The sequence below is a fragment of the Pristiophorus japonicus genome, chromosome 7, assembly GCF_044704955.1.
Source record: "Pristiophorus japonicus isolate sPriJap1 chromosome 7, sPriJap1.hap1, whole genome shotgun sequence".
NCBI lineage: Eukaryota > Metazoa > Chordata > Chondrichthyes > Pristiophoridae > Pristiophorus > Pristiophorus japonicus.
Genome location: NC_091983.1, coordinates 219053918 through 219079412, shown reverse-complemented (window position 1 = coordinate 219079412; position 25495 = coordinate 219053918). Strand labels below are relative to the sequence as shown.

At 45.4% G+C, this 25495-nt stretch overlaps 1 protein-coding gene across 3 annotated transcripts in view; it reads left to right on the top strand.

The window, feature by feature from the left end:
- The first annotated feature begins 235 nt into the window (after nucleotides 1-235).
- Nucleotides 236-25495, top strand: part of mia3 (MIA SH3 domain ER export factor 3) — a 115477-nt gene continuing 90217 nt past the window's right edge. For all 3 annotated transcript variants that reach the window (XM_070885813.1, XM_070885814.1, XM_070885812.1), the window contains exons 1-5: nucleotides 236-356; nucleotides 4603-4736; nucleotides 12454-12540; nucleotides 17479-20566; nucleotides 24969-25495. The exon at nucleotides 24969-25495 is cut by the window's right edge and continues 295 nt beyond it. In XM_070885813.1, coding sequence (XP_070741914.1) covers nucleotides 236-356; nucleotides 4603-4736; nucleotides 12454-12540; nucleotides 17479-20566; nucleotides 24969-25495 — 3957 coding nt within the window. The remainder of the gene's footprint in view (nucleotides 357-4602; nucleotides 4737-12453; nucleotides 12541-17478; nucleotides 20567-24968) is intronic.

The window sequence follows — 25495 nt, the reverse complement described above, 5'->3', positions numbered from 1 at the left end:
CACCACTCCCCCCGCTCTTTCTCTCAGCAATGATCCCTTTCTCGCTTTTAGTTGATCTCGGTCCTTCACTGGGACTATGGGTAGCAGTCCTGCCTCACTTTCCCTTCACATTTCCCTATCCCGATCCCTATCCATCGTCTCAGGCCTGGTTGCCCCGGTAACCCTCCAGCCCCGAGCTCCTGCTGACGTGTCGCCCTAGCCAGAGCGCGTGCGCCGCCACCCCGCGCCACTCAACATGGCTGCAGTGCTGAATAGAATGTATTTCCCCCTGCTACTGTTGGCAGCAGTCAGCTGGAGCAAAAACCAACAAAAGCTCTTCTCCGACTTCAAACGGTGCATGGACGAGGAGTGTAGCAGTAAGTAACAGCCACTCGTTGGGCTTTTTGCACAAATGATTACTTTTAAAATAAAAAGTTCGTGCTCCGATGATGATGATATGGGATGGGGGGGGGGAAGGAATAAAAAAAAACAACGTACAATTCGTGACTTGTTGGCAGCTCATTAACAAACGATTCAGCAATTTGAAAGTTTATTGCTGTAGGAATTGTCTTTAAATAAGAAGGCGGCTGGAGCTTGAATTCTCTTAAAGCATAGGAAGCTTTGAGCAACATAAAGGAGCCAATTTTGGACACATTTTATCATCGCCCCAAGAATTAATAGGAATATATGAGAGCAGTGGTGGCAGTTTGTTACTCCATACATATTTCAGCCCCTCCTGTCGTGCCAGTCGTTTCTAAAAGCAGAAATCTCCCTTTTATTAGTTGCTTTGGGATTGGAATGTGAGCGCAGCTTATTAGCAGGATCTCAATTAGAATATGCTCGCAGTTCTAAATTCAGACTGTTTCATAAGACTCTAGAATTTAGGAGAGGGGAGAGATGAGATTTCTATTCCCTCCATCTCTGAACATGGTGGGGAAGGAAGGAACTTTTCATGCTGAGTTCTTTATTTTTGTGGCTGTGTGAAATACCTTTCATATCACGCCACCCCCCCCCCCCCACCTTGTAGTTTCTTGCTTTATCTCTCTCTTTCAGTTGTACAGATTTCCATAATAGGGAAAGTTGATAAAAACAAAATTGAATGCGAATTCCATTTGTAATGGAGTATCCTATTTATTTGCTTTTTTTAATATATATAAAATAACACAAGGTTGCAATGTAAATTCTGTTTCTGATAATAGCAACAAGCCAGGAGATTGCTACTTGGAGAGACCAGGCTGCTGTTTCTACTGCCCTTAATGTTTGATGCCGAGCTGCTGCTTTTTTTGCCAGTTCCAGGACTATATTGTTGATGATGGCCTTTCTCCATGGCTGCTGTGTGTATATTGTCAGTTCTAATACTGATACTAATCTTGACCCTAACCCCAAACTATTGCTGTCCCCTCCAGCAGTTTTATCTGCGTTGCAAGATTGCTCACTACCACTAACTCTGCTCATCCTAATTCTGCATTTTACTTTGTGTCCTCTCCAATTTTTAAAATGCACTGATTTGAAATGTTACTTTAACCTTTAACCTTGTATAGATCATTTGTTGAGAACATTTGTGACATACTGTGCACAGTTTTAGGCACCCTATGTTCAAAATTATACTAATGATTGGAACGGGTTCAGAGAAGAGCAAAATAAATCTTTTGGGACTCCGAGTCTTCGCATAAGCTCAACTCTTTCAGGAGAGGCATATATGGTGCGGATGTAAGCAGACATTCAGTGAGTGGGATTTGGAAGACACCGAGTTAAAACAGTTCTCAGTGGAACCAGCAATAAGAGTTTAGAGTTTGGTTTTAGAATAAAATTATCGAGTACTCCATGATGCATATGAGTGGGGGGGGGGGGGGGGGGAGAAGGAAAGATGGGAATGTTAATGTTCTGCAGAACTTTCCCTCGATATTAAATGGGTATAGGATGTACGGTAGTGTAGGGAATGACAAGCCTTTACTTAATTTTTTTCGGCTCTTCCCTCATCGCTCCTCTTGTGAATGTAGTAACTTGTGCAGTTCCACACGTTATGTGCCACAGGATGGCTAAACATGGAAGCCATTGTATGACTCTGTCTCCACACAGCATCCAGGAGTGTGCACTTCTAGAACTCTTCACCAGATTAGTTGTGGGAACCCTGGTCAATGATTTTCCCCTCTCCTAAATTCTAGCGAGACAAGCTAATTGTATTCATCAATTGCCATTCTTGTTGAGATCAGCTAGCTCTGCAAAGGCCTATAAATTACAAAAAGGCACAGGCATTCGGTCCAACCAGTCCATGTTGGTGTATCCTCCACACGAGCATGAATCGTAATCCCATGAGCCTGCTCTGTTCCCATATCTCTCTTTCCCTTTCCTTCACCCACCCATATAACCTATCCATCAATGTTAACATGGTCTCTGCTTCAATTGCTAACTTTGTCCTAAATCTCTTGCATTTAATCTTGTACCTCTATCCCCTTGTTCTAGACCCACATTCACTGGTAACAGACTGTTTCTATTTATTCTGTCCCATCTCCATCATTTTAAACACCAATGAAATCACTCCCACAGACTCTTGTGTTCTAACAAAAACAGCCCCAGTTTTTCCAATTCTCCTTTGTATTTATATTTCCTCATACCAGGCGGCATCCTAACAAATCTGTGCTGTAACTTTTCTATTGGCTCTCTATCCTTCCTGTTATGTGGCATCCAAAACTGCACACAGGATTCCGATTGTAATCTTACTGAGGTTTTAATCGATTCATCGGTACTTTTAAATTCTATACCTCTTGCCATAAAACCCAGTGTTTCATTTGCCATTTTTTAAAATGGCCTTATCCACTCAAGGTGTTGCTTTTAATATCTTGTGAATTTGAATCCCTCACCCCTCCAAAAAAAAATCTCTGCTCTTCCACCTAACACAGTTCCCCTTTCAAAGTCTAATTTAAAGCATAGACTTGAGCACATAATCCAGGCTGACGCTGCAGTACTGAGGGAGTGCTGCACTGTCACAGGTGCCATCTTTTAGATGAGACAGTAAAGCACTCGGATGGACGTAAAAGTTCCCGCGGCATTAGTCAAAGAAGAGCAGGGGACGTCCTGGTCAACATTTATCCCACAACCTACATCACTTTAAATTAAAAAAAAAACATTTATTTTATTGCTGTTTGTGGGAGCAATTGGCTGCGGCATTTCCTACATTACAACAGTGAATACACTTCAAAATTACTTAATTGGCTGTAAAGCTCTTTGGGATGTCCTGAGATCATGAAAGGTGCTATAGAAATGCAACGCTTCCTTAATTTTATTTTTTGAAAACCAAAATGTACCACTGCACATTGAATTCCATCTGTCACTTTCCTTTAGATCTAGGATCGAGCCTATACGTTTCCCGATTAGTATGGATCAGTGCCTCACTGTGCAGTGTATTTATCCATAATAAGGGGAACTTTCCTTTTTGCGTAAACCCTAAGCTGCCCTTTCTGCTCAACAATAATTCTATTCCCAATGATCTCTTTGTCAGCTCCATCTCTAATGTCACAGCAGCACCAGCAATAGACAATGAGTTGATAATAGTTTTGCATTGAAACCCTGGTGGGAACTATTTAGAATTGCTCTTTATATTTCACATCTGTATATTTCATAACCGTAACACATTAGTGGTGAGGGTCTGTCTGTCTGTGGGAGAGTTGGAGGAGTGGGGAGGAACTGAAGGAGAGTTGGATTTGGAGGTGCGTACATGTGTGTGAAATGTAAAATTATCCACTTTGGTAGGAAAAATAGAAAAGCAGAGTTTTTTTAATGGTGAGAGATTGGGAAATGTTGGTGTTCAGAGGTACCTGGGTGTCCTTGTACACCAATCACTGACTGTTAACCTGCAGGTACAGCAAGCAATTAAGAAAGCAAATGGTATGTTGGCCTTTATTACAAAAGGGTTGGAGTATAAGAGTAAAGACATCTTACTGCAATTCTATCGGGCCCTGGTGAGACCGCACCTGGAGTATTGTGTACAGTTTTAGTCTCCTTACCTAAGGAAGGATATACTTGCCACTGAGGGAATGCAACAAAGGTTCACTAGACTGATTCCTGGGATGGGGGGATTATTCTATGAGGAGAGATTGAGTAGACTAAGCCTATATTCTCTAGAGTTTAGGTGATCTCATTGAAACATACAAAATTCTTACAGGGCTTGTCAGGGTAGATGCAGGGAGGATGTTTCCTCTGGCTGAGGAGTCTAGAATCAGGGGTCACAGTCTCAGAATAAGGGGTTAGCCATTTAGGACTAAGATGAGGAGACATTTCTTCACTCAGGGTGGTGAATCTTTGGAATTCTCCACCCTAGAGGGCTATGGAGGCTCAACCTTTGAGTATATTTAAGACCGAGATCAATCGATTTTTGGATACTAAGGGAATCAAGGGATATGGGGATAGTGCAGGAAAGTGGAGTTGAGGTAGAAGATCAGCCATGGTCTCATTGAATGGCAGAGCAGGCTCGAGGGGCCAAATAGCCTACTCCTGCTCCAAATTGTTGTGTTCTTGTGTTATGTATGTGTGTGGGAGGAATGGGGATGGACTGTGCATGAGGGAGACCTGGGGGAGTGGAGGACCACAGTGCTAACTGTCTCTTTGATGTCTTGTGTCTTTCAGTGCTGATGTGTCGAGGTAAAGCTGTGCGGGATTTCACGGGTCCCGACTGCCGCTTCCTAAAGTTTAAAAAGGGTGAAACGATTTACGTTTATTATAAATTAGCAGGGAAGCGAAACGATCTTTGGGCTGGAAGTGTGAGTAGCACTTTATTTGTATGTACGTTACATTGATGGTCCTTTTAAAAGCTTGGATCTTTGTATTGCCTCATCACGTTTTTATCAAATTATCAGCAATCTCTTCAGGACTTGAGCCCAAAATCTAGCTGTGGGCACTTCTGTTGAGTACTGAGGGAGTGCTGCGTTATTAGAAGTGCCATCCTATGGATTAAACCGAAGCCTTGTCTGTCTATTCAGGTGGACATTAAGATAGGAATTACTAGATGATAAAAGACCATGGTCCATCGAGTTTGCCTTCTAACATCCTGGTAGTTGCATGATACAGCGATAATGGACCTGTTGTCTAATCACTGCAATCATAACCATATTTGAAAAGGAGCACGGAGAGTAACTCGCTCGGTACTAATCACAGTCAGTGGTGTAAATATCTCCACGTGTACAGACTGGGAGTGCTATATCCTTGATGGCTGGCAGCATGTCGGAACTAGAATTTCCATACTCTAGAATCGCCTACAGCTGTCCTGAGTTTGTTTATCCAGCCTGTCACAGTGCTGTAAAGTATTTACCCATAAACATCTCGAGAATTGAAAGGGAAGAAGAGAGAGAAAAAAAAAAATCAGCACTAGAAATCCTGATGTAAAGCAGAAAGTGCTGGAAATGCAACAGAAATACTCCTGGACCAGCGGCGCATTCCCAGGACTGACTTGTCCGTGTGTTTCTACAGGCCACCTTCACTGCACTGACCCTCCTGGTATCCACGTTACCACACATTCACTCTACTGCCCTCCTGGTATCCACATTACCACACATTCATTGCACTGACCCCCCCCCCCCCCCCCCCCCCCCAAGGTATCCATGTTACTGCACTGACTTTCACTGCATTGACCCTCCTGGTATCCACGTTACCGCACTTTCACTGCATTGACCCTCCTGGTATCCACGTTACCGCACTTTCACTGCACTGACCCCCCCCCCCCCCCCCCGGTATCCATGTTACTGCACATCCATGTAACTCAACCTGTGTCCTTAGCTATGTCCTACCTTAACACTCAACTGATCGAGAGAGGTTGGTGGGGGGGCTTTAAATGAATTTTATTGCAATGATTCTCAGTTTTGATTCTGAAGAGCATCTTCTAATCCTCTACTTCCATTGAAACATCCTGCATAGAACTACCCACGTGGCTGGGGGTTTGAGATGGATTACAAACAGCTGAACGAGTAATCTAATCTAGCACAGTAAATGTAGAACAGGAGCTGTGAACAGTCAAAAGATTGTGGATGCCTCCGATAGGTGGATTGCTGGCACAGCATAACACAAGGCAGGTTTATTGTCCATGATTCTCGACATATTAACCAGCATGGTGATAAGGGCATGGGTATCTTTCTGATAAGTGACATGTGTTTACTTTGTGAAGTTTCCAGGATCCTCCACTGTAATTAGTACCATTTTGCAGCAAGGAGGTGGAGCTGGCGGTCGCACAGGGGTCTAAAAAGTGGAGGGGAGGTTATGGGGTTGGAGGGGAGGTTATGGGGTGGAGGGGAGGTTATTGGTGTGGGGTTGTGGTTGACTTTTTTTTAGATCTGTTTTTGCATCTGGTATTTTTTTAAACCCTGTGTCGAAAGGCTGACCAGTGTTGGTTGCTCTGCTCTCCTGAAGGCACTGACTCTTGATGGGTGCACAGAATCCACAGGTGATGGGCCATTTGGCTGTTCTTTATGTACGAGCTTTTGATGACGGCTGAGCCCAATGTTGTTCTTGCCCATTGTCCCTCCCCTCCCCCTCGCCCCCCTCCCCCCCTCGCCCCCCCTTCCCCCTCGCCGCCCCCCTCCCCCTCGCCCCCTCGCTCCCCCACTTCTGGATAGTGATGAGGAGCAGAATCTCTGGCTGACTTATTCACCCAACCCCAACGTTTGCCAATAGCCCAGGCTATTCAAGGGACAGAATCATATATACTTCCCAGCAGTGGGAATCTCTGATAATTTCCCATCCCTCGCTCCAGGCCAGGGATGCTGTGATCAGTTCTTGGTGTCCCCATTGCCACCCCAGCTGTGATTGGGTAGCTCTGCACAGAACGCACCTTTTCATGTGGCTCAGTACAGCGTACCACCTCGGGAGTAGTTATCCATTGGGGAGCTTTATCTGGGAGCGAGTTTATAAAGCGGTACGGTAATCTCTAGGACTCCTAATGAGTGGAGAAACATTTGTAACTTCTACCTGGCTATACAGGATGCAACTTCACACACCTCTTTACAAGAGATCATAGAATTACAACATAGAAACAGGCTGTTTGGCCCAAACAGTCAGGTCATTATTTATCCTCCACACAAGCAGCCGTCTTAATTCCATGTGATATTCCCCCAAAAGGCTTTGGATGCTGGGGGACAATTGGAGCTTTCAAGACCGAGATCGATACATTTTTGGGTGGGGTAAAGGTATCAAGGGATATAAAGTGAAGATGGGTGGATGGAGTTAAGATACAGATCAGCCAGGATCTAATTGAATGTCAGAGTAGGCTCGAGGGGCTGAACGGCCTCCTCCTATTCCTATGTGTCCAGTCTGTTCTCGTATCCCTGCCCCATATCTAACCTATTCTTAAATATTCACCTGGTCTCTGATTCAGTGACTAAGTCTGGTGGTGCATTCCGCAGCCTCACAACCCTCTGCAAAACAAACCGTCTCCTGCTTTCTTTCTTAAATTTCTCACATTTAATCATATCTATCCCCTTGTTCTAGAATCTTCAATCACTATAAATAGTGTATGTCCATCTACCTTGTCCCTTCCATTCATAACTCCTCTAACAAATCACCCCTTAATCTTCTCCTTAGGACTTAATACTTTGTCCTCCTTTATCTTAAGTAACTCTCTATAATATTTTCATCTGTTTATTATAAAGTCTCTATTCTTGCTTTTAACCAATATCGGGATTTATCTCCTCCCCAGTTCCATCTCTTTTATAAACACTGTTAAATATCCCTGCCAATTTCTGCTTGTCCTTCAACTGATTCATTATCCTCAGAGGTTCCCACCTCACATCTTACAATATATTGATACTTTACTGTGCTCCATGCCCCATCCTTGCTTTCCTTATGTGCTGCATTCTCTCTCATTTTTATCAAACCTATAGGTCCCATGTTTTAGTTTGTTTCTAACCTTTTCATTTTTGAACAACATTCTGGAACCTGAAGTCGTGTCCTTTTTAAAAGAAAAAATATTTGACAACTTTGCAGTCTTTTTAGAAATGTCCCGTTGTTGCTCTCTAATCCTGTGTGCAATTACCTCACCTCACCTCAGCGAGTTCACTTGGCCCGAATTTTCTGGGGTCCATGTGGGCACGATTGGAGGCGGTCGGGTGGTAAATTTGAAATATCTTGCAGCAGGTCAGGAACCTGTCGTCATCCTGCCCGCACGCTCCTTTCCCTCGGGCGCATTTGCAAGCGTGGCAGTAACCCGAATGGCAGAAACGGGTGAGCCAGTTTAAATCTGTATCAGGTACTTGTCAGATCCTGAAACGCCTTTTTCACCCTACCTTTCAAATTTCCCTGGATGAGCCCGGGAATCTCACAGCTCTAGAACTACTTATGAACCTGAGGCAGAAGCTTAGTGGCCATTGAACCAGCTCATTAGTGCAGAGTATGAAAAGTACAATAAAAACTCTCACTTCACAGCTGATCACTTTCATAAGGCAGATGTTATTGCTGACGGCATTGTCGGCACAGATTTAGTTTTCTAGAGGTTGCAAGTGTTTCCAGCAAAGTCAGCATCCACTCATTAGCAGAATCTATCACATCATTGACAGGTCTCTACTTGACCTGCCATCTATTCCATCACCATGGGTGCCGTTTATACTGTCTCACCTTGGTCCACAGACTCTGATCACCATCAGCACCAGGCACACCAGCAGCATCAACAATGCCACCAACCTTCTCCTAAACCACCTGATGCTGCACAGGACAGAGGGCATCAGCGCAGGGCTGCACCATGCCAGAGGCGGTAGTACAGGATATACAGGCAGAGGATGAGCTTCCTCCACATGACACAGCAGCAGTGCCAAAGGAGGCTCAGGCTATCATGCCAGGTCATTGCAGACATTTGCACATTGCTGGAGCAAGATCTACAGCCCAGAGGAGTGGGTGGCCACGCCTTACCAGTGGCTGTCAAAGTCACCAGTGCCCTCAACTTCTTTGCCTCAGGCTCCTTCCAGGGATCTGCAGCAGATATTTGCGGCATTTCGCAGTCGGCCACCCACAGATGCATCACACAGGTCACCACTGGTGCCCTGTTTGACAAGTCCGCCAATTATGTGAACTTTGCCACTGATGAAGCCAGTGTTACTGAGCGGGCACTCGGCTTTACTGTTTTGGCTGGCTTCCCATGGGTGCAGGGTGTCATCGACTGCACACATGTGGCCATCAGGGCACCCCATCATCACCCAGGAGTCTTTGTCAACCCCAAGGACTTCCTGCACTGGTGTGTAACGGCCACCCCACGTTAAAAAAATTCACACATGGGCATCTTCCACCATTTAAAATTAGTTCATCAGTCGCCTGAGCACTCATTTTTAGTGTGGAAGCAAGTCATCCTCGACCCCGAGGGACTGCCTATGATCCACTCCCTCAATGTGCAACTTGTTTGCAACCATAGGAAGATCCCAATGCATGGGTGCGCCAAATTCCCAGGTAGCTGCCATGACTCTTTCGTCCTGCACCAGTCCACCCTCCCTCAGCTCTTCATTTCCCCCAAACAGACTTTCCGGCTGGCTGCTTGGAGGCAAGGTCTATCCATTGAAGACGTGACTCATGACCCCCTTGAGGAAGCGAAGTACTGAAGTCAAGGAGGGATATAATGAAAGCCACACTTCCACCAGATGTGACATAGAGCAGACCATAGGCATGCTCAAAATGCGCTTCAGATGCCTTGACAGATCTGGAGGAGCCCTTCGGTTCGCACCAGCCAGGGTCTCCAGAAACGTTGTGGTCTGCTGCACCCTTCACAACCTAGCGCAGCAGCGAGGATTAGTGCTGCATAACGAACAAGGCACTGAAAGCAAAGCCTCTTCAGAGGAGGCCGACGAGCGTCAACTGGAAGTCGAGGAGGAACCTGCTGTCCAGATACCACCAACACCCAAGCACATTGCTGTCCGGGAGCCAAGGATGGACTCATCATGGTCATCTTTCCTTAACTTTATGCTGTACGTCCATATGTCTGCCAGTTTGGCACCACCCCACAGCTACACCATAAAGCATTCTTACAATGACCAAACCATTCCTTTTGCACTGACCACCATTGCTGGAACTAACATTTTCTCTCACCATTCACTCCAAGCCATTAAGCCACTTCCAAAGGTGAGCACAAATTTGTCCATGACTGAAAAGTGGTGAAAATATGTTTTTTTTTATCTGTGACATCACACTATTGGAAACATAGAAACATAGAAAATAGGTGCAGGAGTAGGTCATTCGGCCCTTCGAGCCTGCACCACCATTCAATAAGATCATGGCTGATCATTCACCTTAGTACCCCTTTCCTGCTTTCTCTCCATACCCCTTGATCCCTTTAGCCATAAGGACCATATCTAACTCCCTCTTGAATATATCTAACGAACTGGCATCAACAACTCTCCGCAGTAGGGAATTCCACAGGTTAACAACTCTTTGAACAACTTTACAGAAACATTTCACAAAACACCCAAGCGGCTACCTGTGTGAATCTACTTGTGTTTTATCTTTCTCTTATGCATGCTTCTATGAGGTGCGACCTCTGTGGCTTCAGCAGAGGTCGAGGCAGGCTGCTCGGTTCCCTTTTGCGACTGAATAGACACTTTTGGCGGACGTTCTTTTGAATTTGGAGCCTATGATGGCCCTGCCAAAGTCTGCTGCTGTCCGAGGAAGCATCTGGGGCTCTGACTGAGGTGGGGGGCAACGGAGGAGAAGTGTGACCTCTCTGTCCCCTCTCACCATCATCCCTCTCGTGGGTCACCCGTACTTCCCTGATAGCAAGGAGTTGGCGAGCACCTTTCTGCACATCAGGGGGGCCATGAGGACCCATGTATACACTGACATCCCTCCTAGAGAGGACCTTTAGGAGCCTCTGCCATCTATTGTCCATAGAGACCATGTGCTCCTGTGAGAGGAGCATTAGCTGCTCCATGTGGGTGGCCATCCTATCCATGGAAGAGCCGACAGTCGCCATCACCCGCGACACAGTGGTGCTCGTGTTGGAGACGGGCATCTCCCTTCTCTGGACATTTGCAGACATCCCGTTCACAAAACCTGACGGATCCTCTTGCAATCCTTGCTGTACCTCCAGGCGCATCCTCTTTCTGGATGGCCCCGAGGCTCAGCCTCGGCATGCAGCTGAGCAGATCTGGGAGCATCCTGCGCCCTCCGGCAAGGAGCCTCTACAGTTGTCCCTGTCTCCACCATCTGCTCTTGCTCACTTGTGACTTGAGATATCAGGTGACAACACTACTCTGATCTCGCGTGGGACCTACCGAGATATAAGTATCTGCGAGTTAGATATGTCATGTCATATGAAGAATAGCTACAGGTATCATTATGCACATGACCAGTTACTGGCTGCTGACATCCATATGAGTGATTGATGTATGCCATGTATGATATGTAATTCTGTCACCAAGTTGCTGAGATGTCCCCCTCTCTCTGTCTCCCACCTCCAGCTGCTAGGTGACTCCAGACACTTCCAAGGCAGCCTCCTCTGCTGATGTTAGGGTGGTCAATGGTGGGAGTGCCACCTCTGATTTCCATCCTTTTCCCTCTTATTGTGGGCTCTTGTTTCCTGCAAGGAGGGAAATCGAATGTTGAGTGAAAATGATGCAATGAGTGTAAGGAATGAATGGGTTACATCTTTAGAGGGTGACTATAATGGAGTGGGATGCCAAGTGGCCTCCTTGTGTGTTGTTAGTTGGTATGATTTGCATTAGGATGAGTGTGAGGGGTGGCTAGTGAGATACGGATGTGATAATGTAGATAGAGAGAGAGGGATGAGTTGACATGCAAGGTATGTTGGTGTGAGTAAAGATGTGTAGGAGCAGGGTTAGGAAGTGGATTTAGGAGAGAGACGGATGGAGGGGGAGGAAATTTAGGAGAGAGACGGATTGCGGGGGAGGGGATTTAAAGGGAAAAGATGGACTGACTGGTAGAGTTTTTAAGAGGATAAATGGATTGACTGGAGTTCAGTTTATAGCAGTTAGCTGAAGGTACAGTTTAAAAGGTAGGTATTGAGTGGGATTTCAAAGGAAAGGGAAGTGTGAAGCAAAGTGAAAAGGTTTGGGGAGGGTGTTCTGGGAGGTGGGCCCATCTGCCAGTTAGTGCGGGATTCCTGGGGGTTGGGGGAGGCTGTTGGGGGTGTGATACTCAGATACCCAGAGTTTGAAGGCCACTGGGATGTAGGGCTAGGAGAGGTTGTGGAGGGATTTTGTAAACCAGGCAAAATCACTTCTACTAATTACCTCACCAACATGGTCATTTTTTATGTGAACACAGTGTGTCAGGAGGCTATTCAACCACAAGGAGCTTCACAAAAGAGTACTCTCCTCATGCAGCATAAGGATACGGATTAGATTCCACTACAATGCCCCACATTGGGTGGACATGCAAGGTATATTGATGTGTGTAAAGATGTATTGGAGCAGGATTGGGAAGTGGATTTAGGGGAGAGATGGATCATCCTTCTATTTGTGACATTCCTTGATCTCCAAATTCTTTCTTTCACAGGTGGGGAGTCAGTTTGGATATTTCCCCAAAGACCTTATTGAAATAAATCTAATATACTCGACTGCCGAGGTGGAATTGCCAGCTGAGGTAGGTGTATGTATTTGTGTCATTCACGTACCGATGTAAAGGGACAGGCACCGCGTAACGGCATAGCCAATCCTTCCCTAAAGCTTGGGTTTCAAACTGGGGTCCGCGAGGGTTTCCCCAGAGCATTCCCTCGAGTAATCAGATTGCTAAGTTTTTCTGCATTTGTTGTTTTATTGACGCATTACTTTTGTCGCTGTCATTATACGAATAAATCACACTTTCTGCAATGGAAACACTATGTTTCTTTGCGTAGCTGACCGTGTCTTTCGGGTGTTAATACAGGGCAGCCCCCAGAAGTGTGTCGTTATTTTGCAGGGGATCCCTGGGCGTATGTCAGTATTTACAGGGAGTCCCCGGGTGTGTGTCAGTATTTACAGGGGGTCCCCGGGTGTGTGTCAGTATTTACAGGGGGTCCCCGGGTGTGTGTCAGTATTTACAGGGGGTCCCCGGGTGTGTGTCAGTATTTACAGGGGGTCCCCGGGTGTGTGTCAGTATTTACAGGGGGTCCCCGGGTGTGTGTCAGTATTTACAGGGGGTCCCCGGGTGTGTGTCAGTATTTACAGGGGGTCCCCGGGTGTGTGTCAGTATTTACAGGGGGTCCCCAGGTGTGTGTCAGTATTTACAGGGGGTCCCCGGGTGTGTGTCAGTATTTACAGGGGGTCCCCAGGTGTGTGTCAGTATTTACAGGGGGACCCCGGGTGTGTGTCAGTATTTACAGGGGGTCCCCGGGAGGTGGCCTTGGAAATAGCGGATGCATTGACAGTCATTTTCCAACATTCCATTGACTCTGGATCAGTTCCTATGGAGTGGAGGGTAGCCAATGTAACCCCACTTTTTAAAAAAGGAGGGAGAGAGAAAACAGGGAATTATAGACCGGTCAGCCTGACCTCAGTAGTGGGTAAAATGATGGAATCAATTATTAAGGATGTCATAGCAGTGCATCTGGAAAATGGTGACATGATAGGTCCAAGTCAGCATGGATTTGTGAAAGGGAAATCATGCTTGACAAATCTTCTGGAATTTTTTGAGGATGTTTCCAGTAAAGTGGACAAAGGAGAACCAGTTGATGTGGTATATTTGGACTTTCAGAAGGCTTTCGACAAGGTCCCACACAAGAGATTAATGTGCAAAGTTAAAGCACATGGGATTGGGGGTAGTGTGCTGACGTGGATTGAGAACTGGTTGTCAGACAGGAAGCAAAGAGTAGGAGTAAACGGGTACTTTTCAGAATGGCAGGCAGTGACTAGTGGAGTGCCGCAAGGTTCTGTGCTGGGGCCCCAGCTGTTTACATTGTACATTAATGATTTAGACGAGGGGATTAAATGCAGTATCTCCAAATTTGCGGATGATACTAAGTTGGGTGGCAGTGTGAGCTGCGAGGAGGATGCTATTAGGCTGCAGAGTGACTTGGATAGGTTAGGTGAGTGGGCAAATGCATGGCAGATGAAGTATAATGTGGATAAATGTGAGGTTATCCACTTTGGTGACAGATTAGGAAAAGGGAAGGTGCAACGAGACCTGGGTGTCATGGTACATCAGTCATTGAAGGTTGGCATGCAGGTACAGCAGGCGGTTAAGAAAGCAAATGACATGTTGGCCTTCATAGCGAGGGGATTTGAATACAGAGGCAGGGAGGTGTTGCTACAGTTGTACAGGGCCTTGGTGAGGCCACACCTGGAGTATTGTGTACAGTTTTGGTCTCCTAACTTCAGGAAGGACATTCTTGCTATTGAGGGAGTGCAGCGAAGGTTCACCAGACTGATTCCCGGGATGGCGGGACTGACCTATCAAGAAAGATTGGATCAACTGGGCTTGTATTCACTGGAGTTCAGAAGAATGAGAGGGGACCTCATAGAAACGTTTAAAATTCTGACGGGTTTAGACAGGTTAGATGCAGAAAGAATGTTCCCAATGTTGGGGAAGTCCAGAACCAGGGGTCACAGTCTGAGGATAAGGGGTAAGCCATTTGGGACCGAGATGAGGAGAAACTTCTTCACCCAGAGAGTGGTGAACCTGTGGAATTCTCTACCACAGAAAGTAGTTGAGGCCAATTCACTAAATATATTCAAAAGGGAGTTAGATGAAGTCCTTACTACTCGGGGGATCAAGGGTTATGGCGAGAAAGCAGGAAGGGGGTACTGAAGTTTCATGTTCAGCCATGAACTCATTGAATGGCGGTGCAGGCTAGAAGGGCTGAATGGCCTGCTCCTGCACCTATTTTCTATGTTTCTATGTTTACTGCCTGATGGACTGCATCCCAGAGCCTGATGGACTTAAGGAGATGGCCTTGGAAATAGCGGATGCATTGACAATCATTTTCCAACATTCCATTGACTCTAGATCAGTTCCTAAAGAGTGGAGGGTAGCCAATGTAACCCCACTTTTTAAAAAAGGAGGGAGAGAAAACATGGAATTATAGACCGGTCAGCCTGACATCGGTAGTGGGTAAAATGATGGAATCAATTATTAAGGATGTCATAGCAGCGCATTTAGAAAGAGGTGACATGATAGGTCCAAGTCAGCATGGATTTGTGAAAGGGAAATCATGCTTGACAAATCTTCTGGAATTTTTTGAGGATGTTTCCAGTAGCGTGGACAAGGGAGAACCAGTTGATGTGGTATATTTGGACTTTCAGAAGACTTTCGACAAGGTCCCACACAAGAGATTAATGTGCAAAGTTAAAGCACATGGGATTGGGGGTAGTGTGCTGACATGGATTGAGAACTGGTTGTCAGACAGGAAGCAAAGAGTAGGAGTAAATGGGTACTTTTCAGAATGGCAGGCAGTGATTAGTGGGGTACCGCAAGGTTCTGTGCTGGGGCCCCAGCTGTTTACACTGTACATTAATGATTTAGACGAGGGGATTAAATGTAGTATCTCCAAATTTGCGGATGACACTAAGTTGGGTGGCAGTGTGAGCTGCGAGGAGGATGCTATGAGGCTGCAGAGCGACTTGGATAGGTTAGGTGAGTGGGCAAATGCATGGCAGATGAAGTATAATGTGGATAAATGTGAGGTTATCCACTTTGGTGGTTAAAAACAGAGAGACAGACTATTATCTGGTGACAGATTAGGAAAAGGGGAGGTGCAACGAGACCTGGGTGTCATGGTACATCAGTCATTGAAGGTTGGCATGCAGGTACAGCAGGCGGTTAAGAAAGCAAATGGCATGTTGGCCTTCATAGCGAGGGGATTTGAGTACAGGGGCAGAGAGGTGTTGCTACAGTTGTACAGGGCCTTGGTGAGGCCACACCTGGTGTATTGTGTATAGTTTTGGTCTCCTAACCTGAGGAAGGACATTCTTGCTATTGAGGGAGTGCAGCGAAGGTTCACCAGACTGATTCCCGGGACTGACCTATCAAGAAAGACTGGATCAACTGGGCTTGTATTCACTGGAGTTCAGAAGAATGAGAGGGGACCTCATAGAAACGTTTAAAATTCTGACGGGTTTAGACAGGTTCGATGCAGGAAGAATGTTCCCAATGTTGGGGAAGTCCAAAACCAGGGGTCACAGTCTAAGGATAAGGGGTAAGCCATTTAGGACTGAGGTGAGGAGGAACTTCTTCACCCAGAGAGTGGTGAACCTGTGGAATTCTCTACCACAGAAAGTTGTTGAGGCCAATTCACTAAATATATTCAAAAAGGAGTTAGATGTAGTCCTTACTACTAGGGGGATCAAGGGGTATGGCGAGAAAACAGCAATGGGGTACTGAAGTTGCATGTTCAGCGATGAACTCATTGAATGGCGGTGCAGGCTAGAAGGGCCGAATGGCCTACTCCTGCACCTATTTTCTATGTTTCTATGTTTACAGGGGTTCCCCGGGTGTGTGTCAGTATTTACATAGGGTCCCTGGGTGTGTGTCAGTATTTACATGGGGACCCTGGGTGTGTGTCAGTATTTAAATGGGGTCCCCGAGTGTGTGTCAGTATTTACAGGGGGGTTCCCGGGTGTGTGTCAGTATTTACAGGAGATCGCCGGGTATGTGTTCTATTTACAGGGGTCTCGGGAGAGTGTCGATATTTACAGGGGGTCCCAGGGGGTGTGTCAGTATTAAAATGAGATCCCCGGGAGTGCATCAGCATTAAAATGGGATCCCCAGGAGTGTGCCAGAATTTACAAGGGATCCCGGGAGTGTGTCAGTATTTACAGGGTGTTCCCCAGGAGTATGCTAATATTTATAGGGAGTCCTCCACACACAATTTATGTACTGTTACTCTAAAGGTAAATAATCTGGAGTTTTGTGGTAGTTATGGTGCTGTCTGTTGAGGCCAGCTGATAAGATTTTTAATTGCAATTTGATTCTTTGATTTGTTTTATTCCCCCTCTGCCAATTTGCATCCCATCTCTCCTGAAGTTGTCACTTCTTTCTGGGGTAAAGTCCCATGGTACCTTCTCGTACATTGCCTAGATGGCCACGTGAGCCAAGCCAGTGAGAGTCCTCTTTAAAACCTACCTCATTGACTAAGCTTTTGTTCAATCCCCCTTGTGTCTGTTTTTCCAACACCTTTGTGAAGCTGCTTGGGAAATGTTTTCTACCTTAAAGGCATGACGTAACTGCAAGTTGTTGCCCAAACCACAATGTAGCTCAAATCAAGAGTTTAGCAGAGTGAGGGAATCAAACCTGCATCTTTGACTCAGTTGTATCCCTAATTAGGAGTTGCTTTTCCAGTGGAAATTGGTTAATGAGAAGCTATTTATAGTGTTGTCACTGGGCTTGTTTGGTATATTGGTACTAATGCATTAAAAGGGAAAAAATGACTTTATATGTGTGCTGTTATATTTTGTGTATGTCACTGTTAATTCAACTCAAATGTGCCTATTGTTGCCATCACTAGTTACAAACCTGTAACCAGCAGTACTTCACTCTAATGCTGTCTGCTGTGGGAAATGTTGCATTGGTTTGTGTTTACTTCAGACTCTGCTCTTCTGCTTACAGGAAACTGATTTTGTTTGTTTTGACGGAGGAGCAGAAGAATTTGATTACGTCGACTTTGATCGTCTGGTACGAGCATACGGAGAAGCAGGATTCAACGAAGGCAAGACTGAAGCGCAAAATAATAACCATGTTGGAAACACAGAAGAAAGTGCGAGAGGGAAGAGAGATCAAGATACTGGGCAAAAAGTTCCAGATTCTGAACTTAAAAGGACTCTCAAAGTGCCCGAAAATAAATCTGGGGAAAATATAGAGGCAGATCAGTTTGTAGACCGGAAAGCCAGTGAATCCCCATTGCGAATTGAAGATAAAGGAGGTGAAACTGTAGATAGAATACTAAACGGTGAACAATTTCTTCACGTTGAAGATGGAGAATCCGAAGAAAAACCTGCAGAAGTGGGTGAAAATGTTTCCTCTTTGGAAGAGCATTCAACAGAAGTGGATGGTAGTAGCCACGTTAAAGTGAGCGCACATTTGGAACCAAATTCTCGGGGGCTCCAAACCTCGCCTCCAAAAGACACACAAAATGAGGAGCTAAGTGAAGGCGCCAAAGACACTAGAGTTTCTCGGGGTGAAGGCGAGCTATCGGATACAGCAGAACATGGAGCCCAAAAAGGTCACCAGGAAGCAGTTTTGGAACTTGAGGCATCTTCAAAATTAGAAACTACATTTGGGTCAACGATCGATGTGATTATGGTCGATGATGACGTGACTAGCAAAGAGATCGTGTTAGATGAAGATCCTGTATTTGATTTTGAGGTGCAGAAAGACAAGTTGCCTGAGTCACCCAAGAAAGTACCCCTGCTCATGTATTCAGATCATAAGTCACAGCACCCAGAGCTTCCAGAAGAAGCCAGTGTCCAAGATGAGGATATTGGTGAAGACCATGCTACAAACTCCAATGATATTGACACTAAAACTACTACTCGGGCTGTCAATCCAGAAAAGGGACAATCACTGGATAGAGTAACTGCCAGTATCGGAGATGAAGACCAGGAAAGGCTCCAAGCAGGAACCTCAGAAGATGGAAATAGTCAAAGCAGAGGATTGTGGACAACTCTTGGAGATACTTTTTATGCTGTTGTAAGCGGAGGTGAAACTACATCAAAGGTTACAGACCCTTACAGTTCTGATTCTGAAGACATTCAAGAAGATGTGGGGGATAGCGGTATTGAAGATTCAGAGGGAAAAGATAGGGTATATTTATTGAGTGTGTCTGAAGTAGAGGTTGAAGATAAGCTTGTGAATACAGGTGGCGAAGCAATAGAAAATTACGATGCTTTGAAGGAGAGATCTGGCATAGCAATAGAAGATTACGAAGATAAAGATACAATTCAAGCTTTTGTCAGGACCCCGAAAACTGATACTAATTTTGAAACATCCTATAAGGAAAATGAAGGAACAGAGCAGGGTCAAAGCATTGGCTCCAAAGCAGAGACTCAAAGTTCTGGGCTACAAAATGAGAGTGAATTGAAAACACAGGGGTTAATTTTTAATGAGGAAGTTGACAATGATGAATTCTTAAAAGTGCCAGAAAAGGATGACCAGAGCAAAAATATTGAACTGCAAACTCTAAAACATACTGGCACTGAAGGTAAATCAGGAACTGGGATGAATCAAAGTTCTCAAAAATTGGATCAGTTAGAACTAGAAACTGAAATGGACAATTTGTCTGACTCCGAGTATAGGTGGTCCTTAAATGTATCTACTGAAGTCCGAGTTGATGAAAATGAAGGTTTGGGATCGCAAAACAAAACCGAAGCAGTATCACGTGAACAATTTTCTGCAGAAGACCTCAAAGCCAAACGATCACAAGGTGCAGACAAAGCCAAGGAACACCAGACAAGCTTCAGTGAAGGTGTAGAGGGCCATAAAATGGAAAAAAAAGAAAATGAAGGACTTAAAGAGTATGATTTGGCAAAGAATGACCAGAGCGATATAGATGCACCTTTGTATAGTAATTCAAAATTGGGTGGAGATAATATTTCAGATCAATTCCAAGAAGAAATGGATGCTGAGGACTTTGAAATTATGGAAGAGCCCTATGCTGCTGATCAGCCAGAAGAGTTGTTAGAAGATGAAAATGCTGCAGAAGCCAAAATGGCAAGAAAAGGTGATTCTAACGCCACTGATGATGATGATGATGATGGAACAGTTTTAGATGATCAAGACTTGGATATTAAAGGTATGAACTTAAAAGATGAGAGGAATACTGTGGAGCTGGAGGATATAAAAGATCGAGAAGGCACTACAAACGAGGTCAAAGAAACGGCTGTAGAAAAGGACCATGAAGTAGAAGAACACGGCAAGCTTGCTACAAACAATCAACGACAGCCAAATCAGACTGAAAGCCAGATAAAGTCGGAACTGCCCTACTTCAGGCCAGTGGATGAGAATGGTCTGGACACGGATAGTGAAGGCCGATCTCGGCATCTGAAACATCTTTCAGAGGGGTTGCAGAAGGAAGTGGGCAAATTCGATGAGGGCAAGGGTCACGAAACTGAAGAGAGCATGGTGGATGAGGGCAGGTGGTCTGAGACGAATTCAAGTACTGAAAATACATCAAACCCGTCTGAAGTTAAAGAAAATGAGAATAAAGAACCTGTGCATCAAAGAAAAGATATCGGATCAGAAGATGAAAGGAAAATGCTTGCAGGTCCAAAGTACAGTGAGGCAGTGGAACAACTTACTATTTTGAAAGGCTACTTTGATGAAGGGAACATTGAGCGCTTGCATAAGTATCTTGGCCCACGGCAAATTCTAGAACTAGAAGCTGTACTCCATGATCTGGAAGCAGAACTAAGGGGTGGCAAGTTGTCTGGAGCCAACGAGGAGGATATTGAAAAAATTCTTGATTATATATTGGAGGAGTCCGAGACGAGGATTCTTGATATGGTGGAGGGTATGTTGGATAAAAGAGCTGAAGAAAACCGCTGGAAGATTGAGGAAAGTTTAGATGACTACGATGAAGAAACAGTGCTCTTGAGTGATCTCCAGGAACTTATATTTCAAATAAGGGTGAAATACTCTGTCAGCAAGGACAGTGCTGCACTAGCTCCTGGAGTGAAATTACCACAAGAAAGCAAACATGGTAGGAGTTTAATAATATTTTTTGTTGAAGGATATGTGTGTGCATTTAAAAAAAAAAATCCATGTTACTTTAGTCAAACCCCCTCTGCTTTTCTCTTCTCTTGGATTTCCTAAATCCTGCACTGTCCTTAACCGGCAGTGTGTCAGCATCATCCAATGACCCCCCGCACCTTGTATACTCTTCTCCTTCCATTTACCTTGTACCTCCTGCTCCCTACCATGGGCAAGAACTTCGTCTCCTTTTGGTGCCTCCCCACGCAGACAGCTGAACTTGGGAGTTCTGTTGCGGAGCAGATTACAAGTGCATATTCATGTTCCATTGCTCTGTTACCGCAGTATAGATTTCTTGAAAAATAATTTTCATTCCTAGCTTGTTTAGAGCTTACTCCTGTAGGACTTGTATGCCATTCCCCATCCCTGCTTGAGAGGGATGAGAAGAATCTCTATTACCAGATTTATTCCCTGTCACTGTATTTCTAAGTGTGGGTATGACATGGCTCTGATAGCAAGCTCTCTGGGTAATCATGGCTGTGACGATGCATTATTAATCATACAGCCCAAGACAGTCCTGAACATATTCGGCCATTTAGCCCCTTGAATCTGTTCCACCATTCAATTAGATCATGGCTGATCTGAACATCAACTCCTTTACCTACTTTTGCTCCATTTCCCTTAATGCCCTTATCTAGCGATCTCGAGCGTCAAAATTTCAATTAACCCCCGGCATCCACAGTCTTTTGTGGAAGCGAGTTCCAGATTTCCACTGCCCTTTGTGTGGTAAAAGTGCTTCCTGATTTCACTCCTGAATGACCCAGCTCTAATGTTCACATTTTGCCTCCTTGATCTGTATTTTCCCCACCAGAGGAAATATTTCTCTTGATCAACCCGATCGAATCCCTTGGTCATTTTAAAGACTTCAATTAGATCATTCCTCAACTTCTCAACTCCTAGGGAATACAAACCAAGTTTACTCAATCTGTCCTCATTTAACCATTTCAACGCTGGAATAATTCCGGTGAATCTGCGCGATACCCCCCCACCCCAGCCATTATATGCTTCCTGAGGTGCGGTGCCCAAAACTGAACGCAGTATTCCAGACATGGTTTGCTCAAGGCTCTGTACACCTGAAGCATCACTTCCTCAATTTTATATTCTAACCCCCTTGAAATAAAATCGAATATTCCTTTAGCCTTGTTTTTTTTTGGAAAAGAGGAGGAAGACTTGCATTTCTACAGCACCTTTCATGACCTCAGGGCATCTCAAAGTGCTTTACAGCCAATGAAGTGCTTTTGAAGTGCAGTCATTGTTGTAATGTAGCAAATGCAGCAGCCAATTTGCACACAGCAAGCTCCTACAAACAGTAATGTGATAATGACCAGATCATCTTTTTTGAGTGATGTTGATTGAGGGATAGATACCAGCTTTTAGTGATTTGTGAAGATGGACGCCAAAACCCCATTGCTCCTCCACAGTTCTTAATCTCTCAACAGGACAATGTTCCTATTTGTCTTTCTCGGATCTGAAGTGGATGACCTCACATTTCCCCATGTTGAACTCTATCTCAAGTCACTACTTTACGGAAATCCTCTTGATGACGGTGACTCGTTATTTTCTTTCCTTCAACTATTTTAGTTGTGCACTTTAAACAAGTGCTCCCTGCAAAGGGGGGGGGGGGGGTCACACTCCAAAATATATATTTTTTTCTAGCGCCTCCTTTTTATTTTTTTTTGAGGGCACCATCACACAAATTATACAAGTGCCCCCTGGCTAAAGGGTGGGGAGGCACTAAAACCGGCAAATTAAACAAATTTAAACTTTAAACTTAAATGATCAAATTAAAATTTGATTGCCGGGGGTGATGATACACTCCAGTCCCTCCGGCGCCCAACTCTCACGGAAGGCCGCGAGCGTACAGGTCTATTTGCTACTTCCCAGCTGAGAATACAAGCAGCACACCTGCTCCCTGTCCCTATACATAGTTCTTTATTAACAGCCACTTGAAGGTTCAAATGAATATCTTGAGGTGACTCACCTGTTTTTGATTTACCTGTGCTCTGGTTTGAATAGTGCCACAGGATCTGTGCCACGGCCATAGGTAGGCAGGGCCTCATCTGAGGGATAGCACCTGTCGCAACGCAGCACCCCCTCCGTAGTGCCAACCTAATGTGGAGCTCAAATTCCATGTGGTGCTTGAACCCACAGCCTTCTGACCCATGGGTGAGAATGCTACCCAATGAGCCATTGCTCCGCCCTGGAGATCATCTATCTGAGAGCAAACCAGGGGCCGAACCTGGAACCATCCCCATGTCTCTGTGATTGAGTAAATCCATGGCCTCCATCTGGTGATTAGCCCCCCCTCTTCCCCCCCCCCCCCCCCCCCCGAAAAAACACAAGCAAGTTTGGGAGCTGCTTGCACCATCTATCTATGCTGTACACTGACTCACCTTGCCACTGCTTTGCATTCTGTACAGTAAATTCTACATGTAAATATTGCACTGTCGTGAAAATAGGCTTCTCTGATGGCAGTAAGGTACAGTGTGCTGTGGTACTGACCCATATGACCTACAGGTCTGTGCTTTTAGTAGATTTCAGCTGCGGGGGTGGAAGGGGTTAAATCTAGCCTCGCTGTCTTCAAGATGGGGAGGCAAAAATAAAACCAGCCAACGTTTCCTCTCCACTGATGGGTTGAAGCTGGAGTTGTTCTGCTTAGAGCAGAGAAGGTTAAGAGAAGATTTGATAGAGATGCACAAAATTATGAACTGTTTAAGTACCAGAGGCGACATGAGGGAAAATAAATTTTCACAGCCGAAATTTTCTCCAACTAATTATTAGGACGACCAACGCCATTGTCTTCGACTCCTGCCACAAACTCTTCCACAGCCATCAACTCCTCCCTCTGCCTGGTAACTGTCTGAGGCTGAACCAGACTGTTCGAAACCTTGGTATCCTATTTGAACCCAAAATGAGCTTCTGACCAATATCCGCACCATCACTAAGACCGCCTATTTTCACCTCCGTAACGCCGCCCCTGCCTCAGCTCATCTACTGCTGAAAACCTTATTCATGCCTTTGTTACCTCTAGTCTTGACTATTCCAACGCACTCCTGGATGGCCTCCCATCTTCCACCCTCCGTAAATTTGAGGTAATCTAAAACTCTGCTGCCCGTATCCTAACTCACACCAAGTCCTGATCACCCATCACCTCTGTTTGCCGACCGACATTGGGTCCTGGTTAAGCAACGCCTTGATTTTAAAATTCTCATCCTTGTTTTCAAATGCCTCCATGGCCTCGCCCCTCCCTTTCTCTGTAACCTCCTCCAGCCCGATAACCTTCCGAGATTTCTGTGTTCCTCCAATAATAGCCTCTTGAGCATCCTCAATTTTAGTCCATTGGTGGCTGTGCCTTCAGCTGCCAAGGCGCGAAACTCTGGAATTCCCTCCCTAAACCTCCCCGCCACACACTCTCTTTTTCCTCCTTTAAGACGCTCCTTAAAACCTCCCTCTTTGACCAAGCCTGCCCTAATATCTCCTTATGTGGCTCGGTGTCAAATTTTGTTTGATAACCCTCTTGAGAAACGCATTGGGACAGTTTGCTACATTAAAGGTGCTATATAAATGCTGCTTGTTGTAGTAGATTATAGGGGGATGGGAAGACTGAGAAAGTTAAGGAGTTTCACAGTTCTGATGTCCTGGAAAGAAATTAATTTGAGTAGGTAACTGCGATTACTCGATTTCATGAGGGTGCAGAAAGTAGGAGGAGTGTGTAGGGTGCAAATTTGGAACATATGAGAAACACGAGTGGAAAAATAAAACATCAACAGCAGTATCAACAGAATAGAGAAAGGGTAGAGGCTGGAGGTCAGAGAATTGGCCAGCAGACAACGAATGTGTCCATTGAGTGTGAGGGAAGTGTTGGACGAGCCTGCCCAATAATGGAGCAATTGTCAGAATTAGGTTTTACACCGAGTTAACAGTTGTTGAGGGGGAAACTGAGTTTCCTGGAGGCCACTTCAGCCGCCCGTCCTCAACACCAGCGGGACGGAGAAGAGCAACCTGTTTTGGAAAGAGTGTGGCACAGTCTGACGGAGCTATAAGAGTTTAATATAAGATCAGAATAGATTACAACGGTCTAAGCCTCTCTGGGTTGGGAAGTGGGGGAAAACAGTAGGGCCCCCCCCTTGATGAATTGTACGCTAGTGAGGAAAGCATTGAGCTCGGCTGCAATGCTTCCAGTGGTTCATTTGCAGCCTGTCTGCGCACAGATGGTCATTTGGCTGAGATAGTGGAAGGCAGCCAATGTGGATGGAACTGTCCCTCAGCAAGAGTGGTTTTCTTCAGGGCAGAAAAATGTTGTTGATTAATTTAAAGAAAACTTGCACCTTTGCTATTTTTTTTCTCTGTAGGATCATTGGACCACAGCAAACATGAAGAGCAAGAGAGGGACACTACTGAAGCAAAACAAGAGGGAAAGGAGGAGGAGGAGGAGGAGGAGGAGGATGAGGATGATCAGCCTTCTCCAAACTTCATGGAAGCAGTACATTCAGAGGGAAATGGAGATGAAGAGTCACAGGGAAGGTTGCTATCTGGAAACCTTACAGCGAGCGCAGCATATCGAGAGGGAGAGGAGGAGGGTGAAGAGACAGCGAGAGGACCGGCTTCTCCAGAGAGTGTAAGAGAGACTCTGAAAGAGCGTCCTTCTGTGAACATTTCAGAGAGCACAACAGGTCAAGAGAGGGAGGAAGCAGCAATAGAACCAACTTCCCCAAATTTTACAGAGATTGCAGGACATCCAAAGAGAATATGGGAGGAAATGAAGGGCAGTGAAGAGGCAGCAGGAACACCACCTCTTCCAAATAATACAGGGAGGACAGAAGAGGCTCAGGAGGAAACTCCGGCTCTGAAGTTTACAGAGAGCGCAGCACTTCAAGAG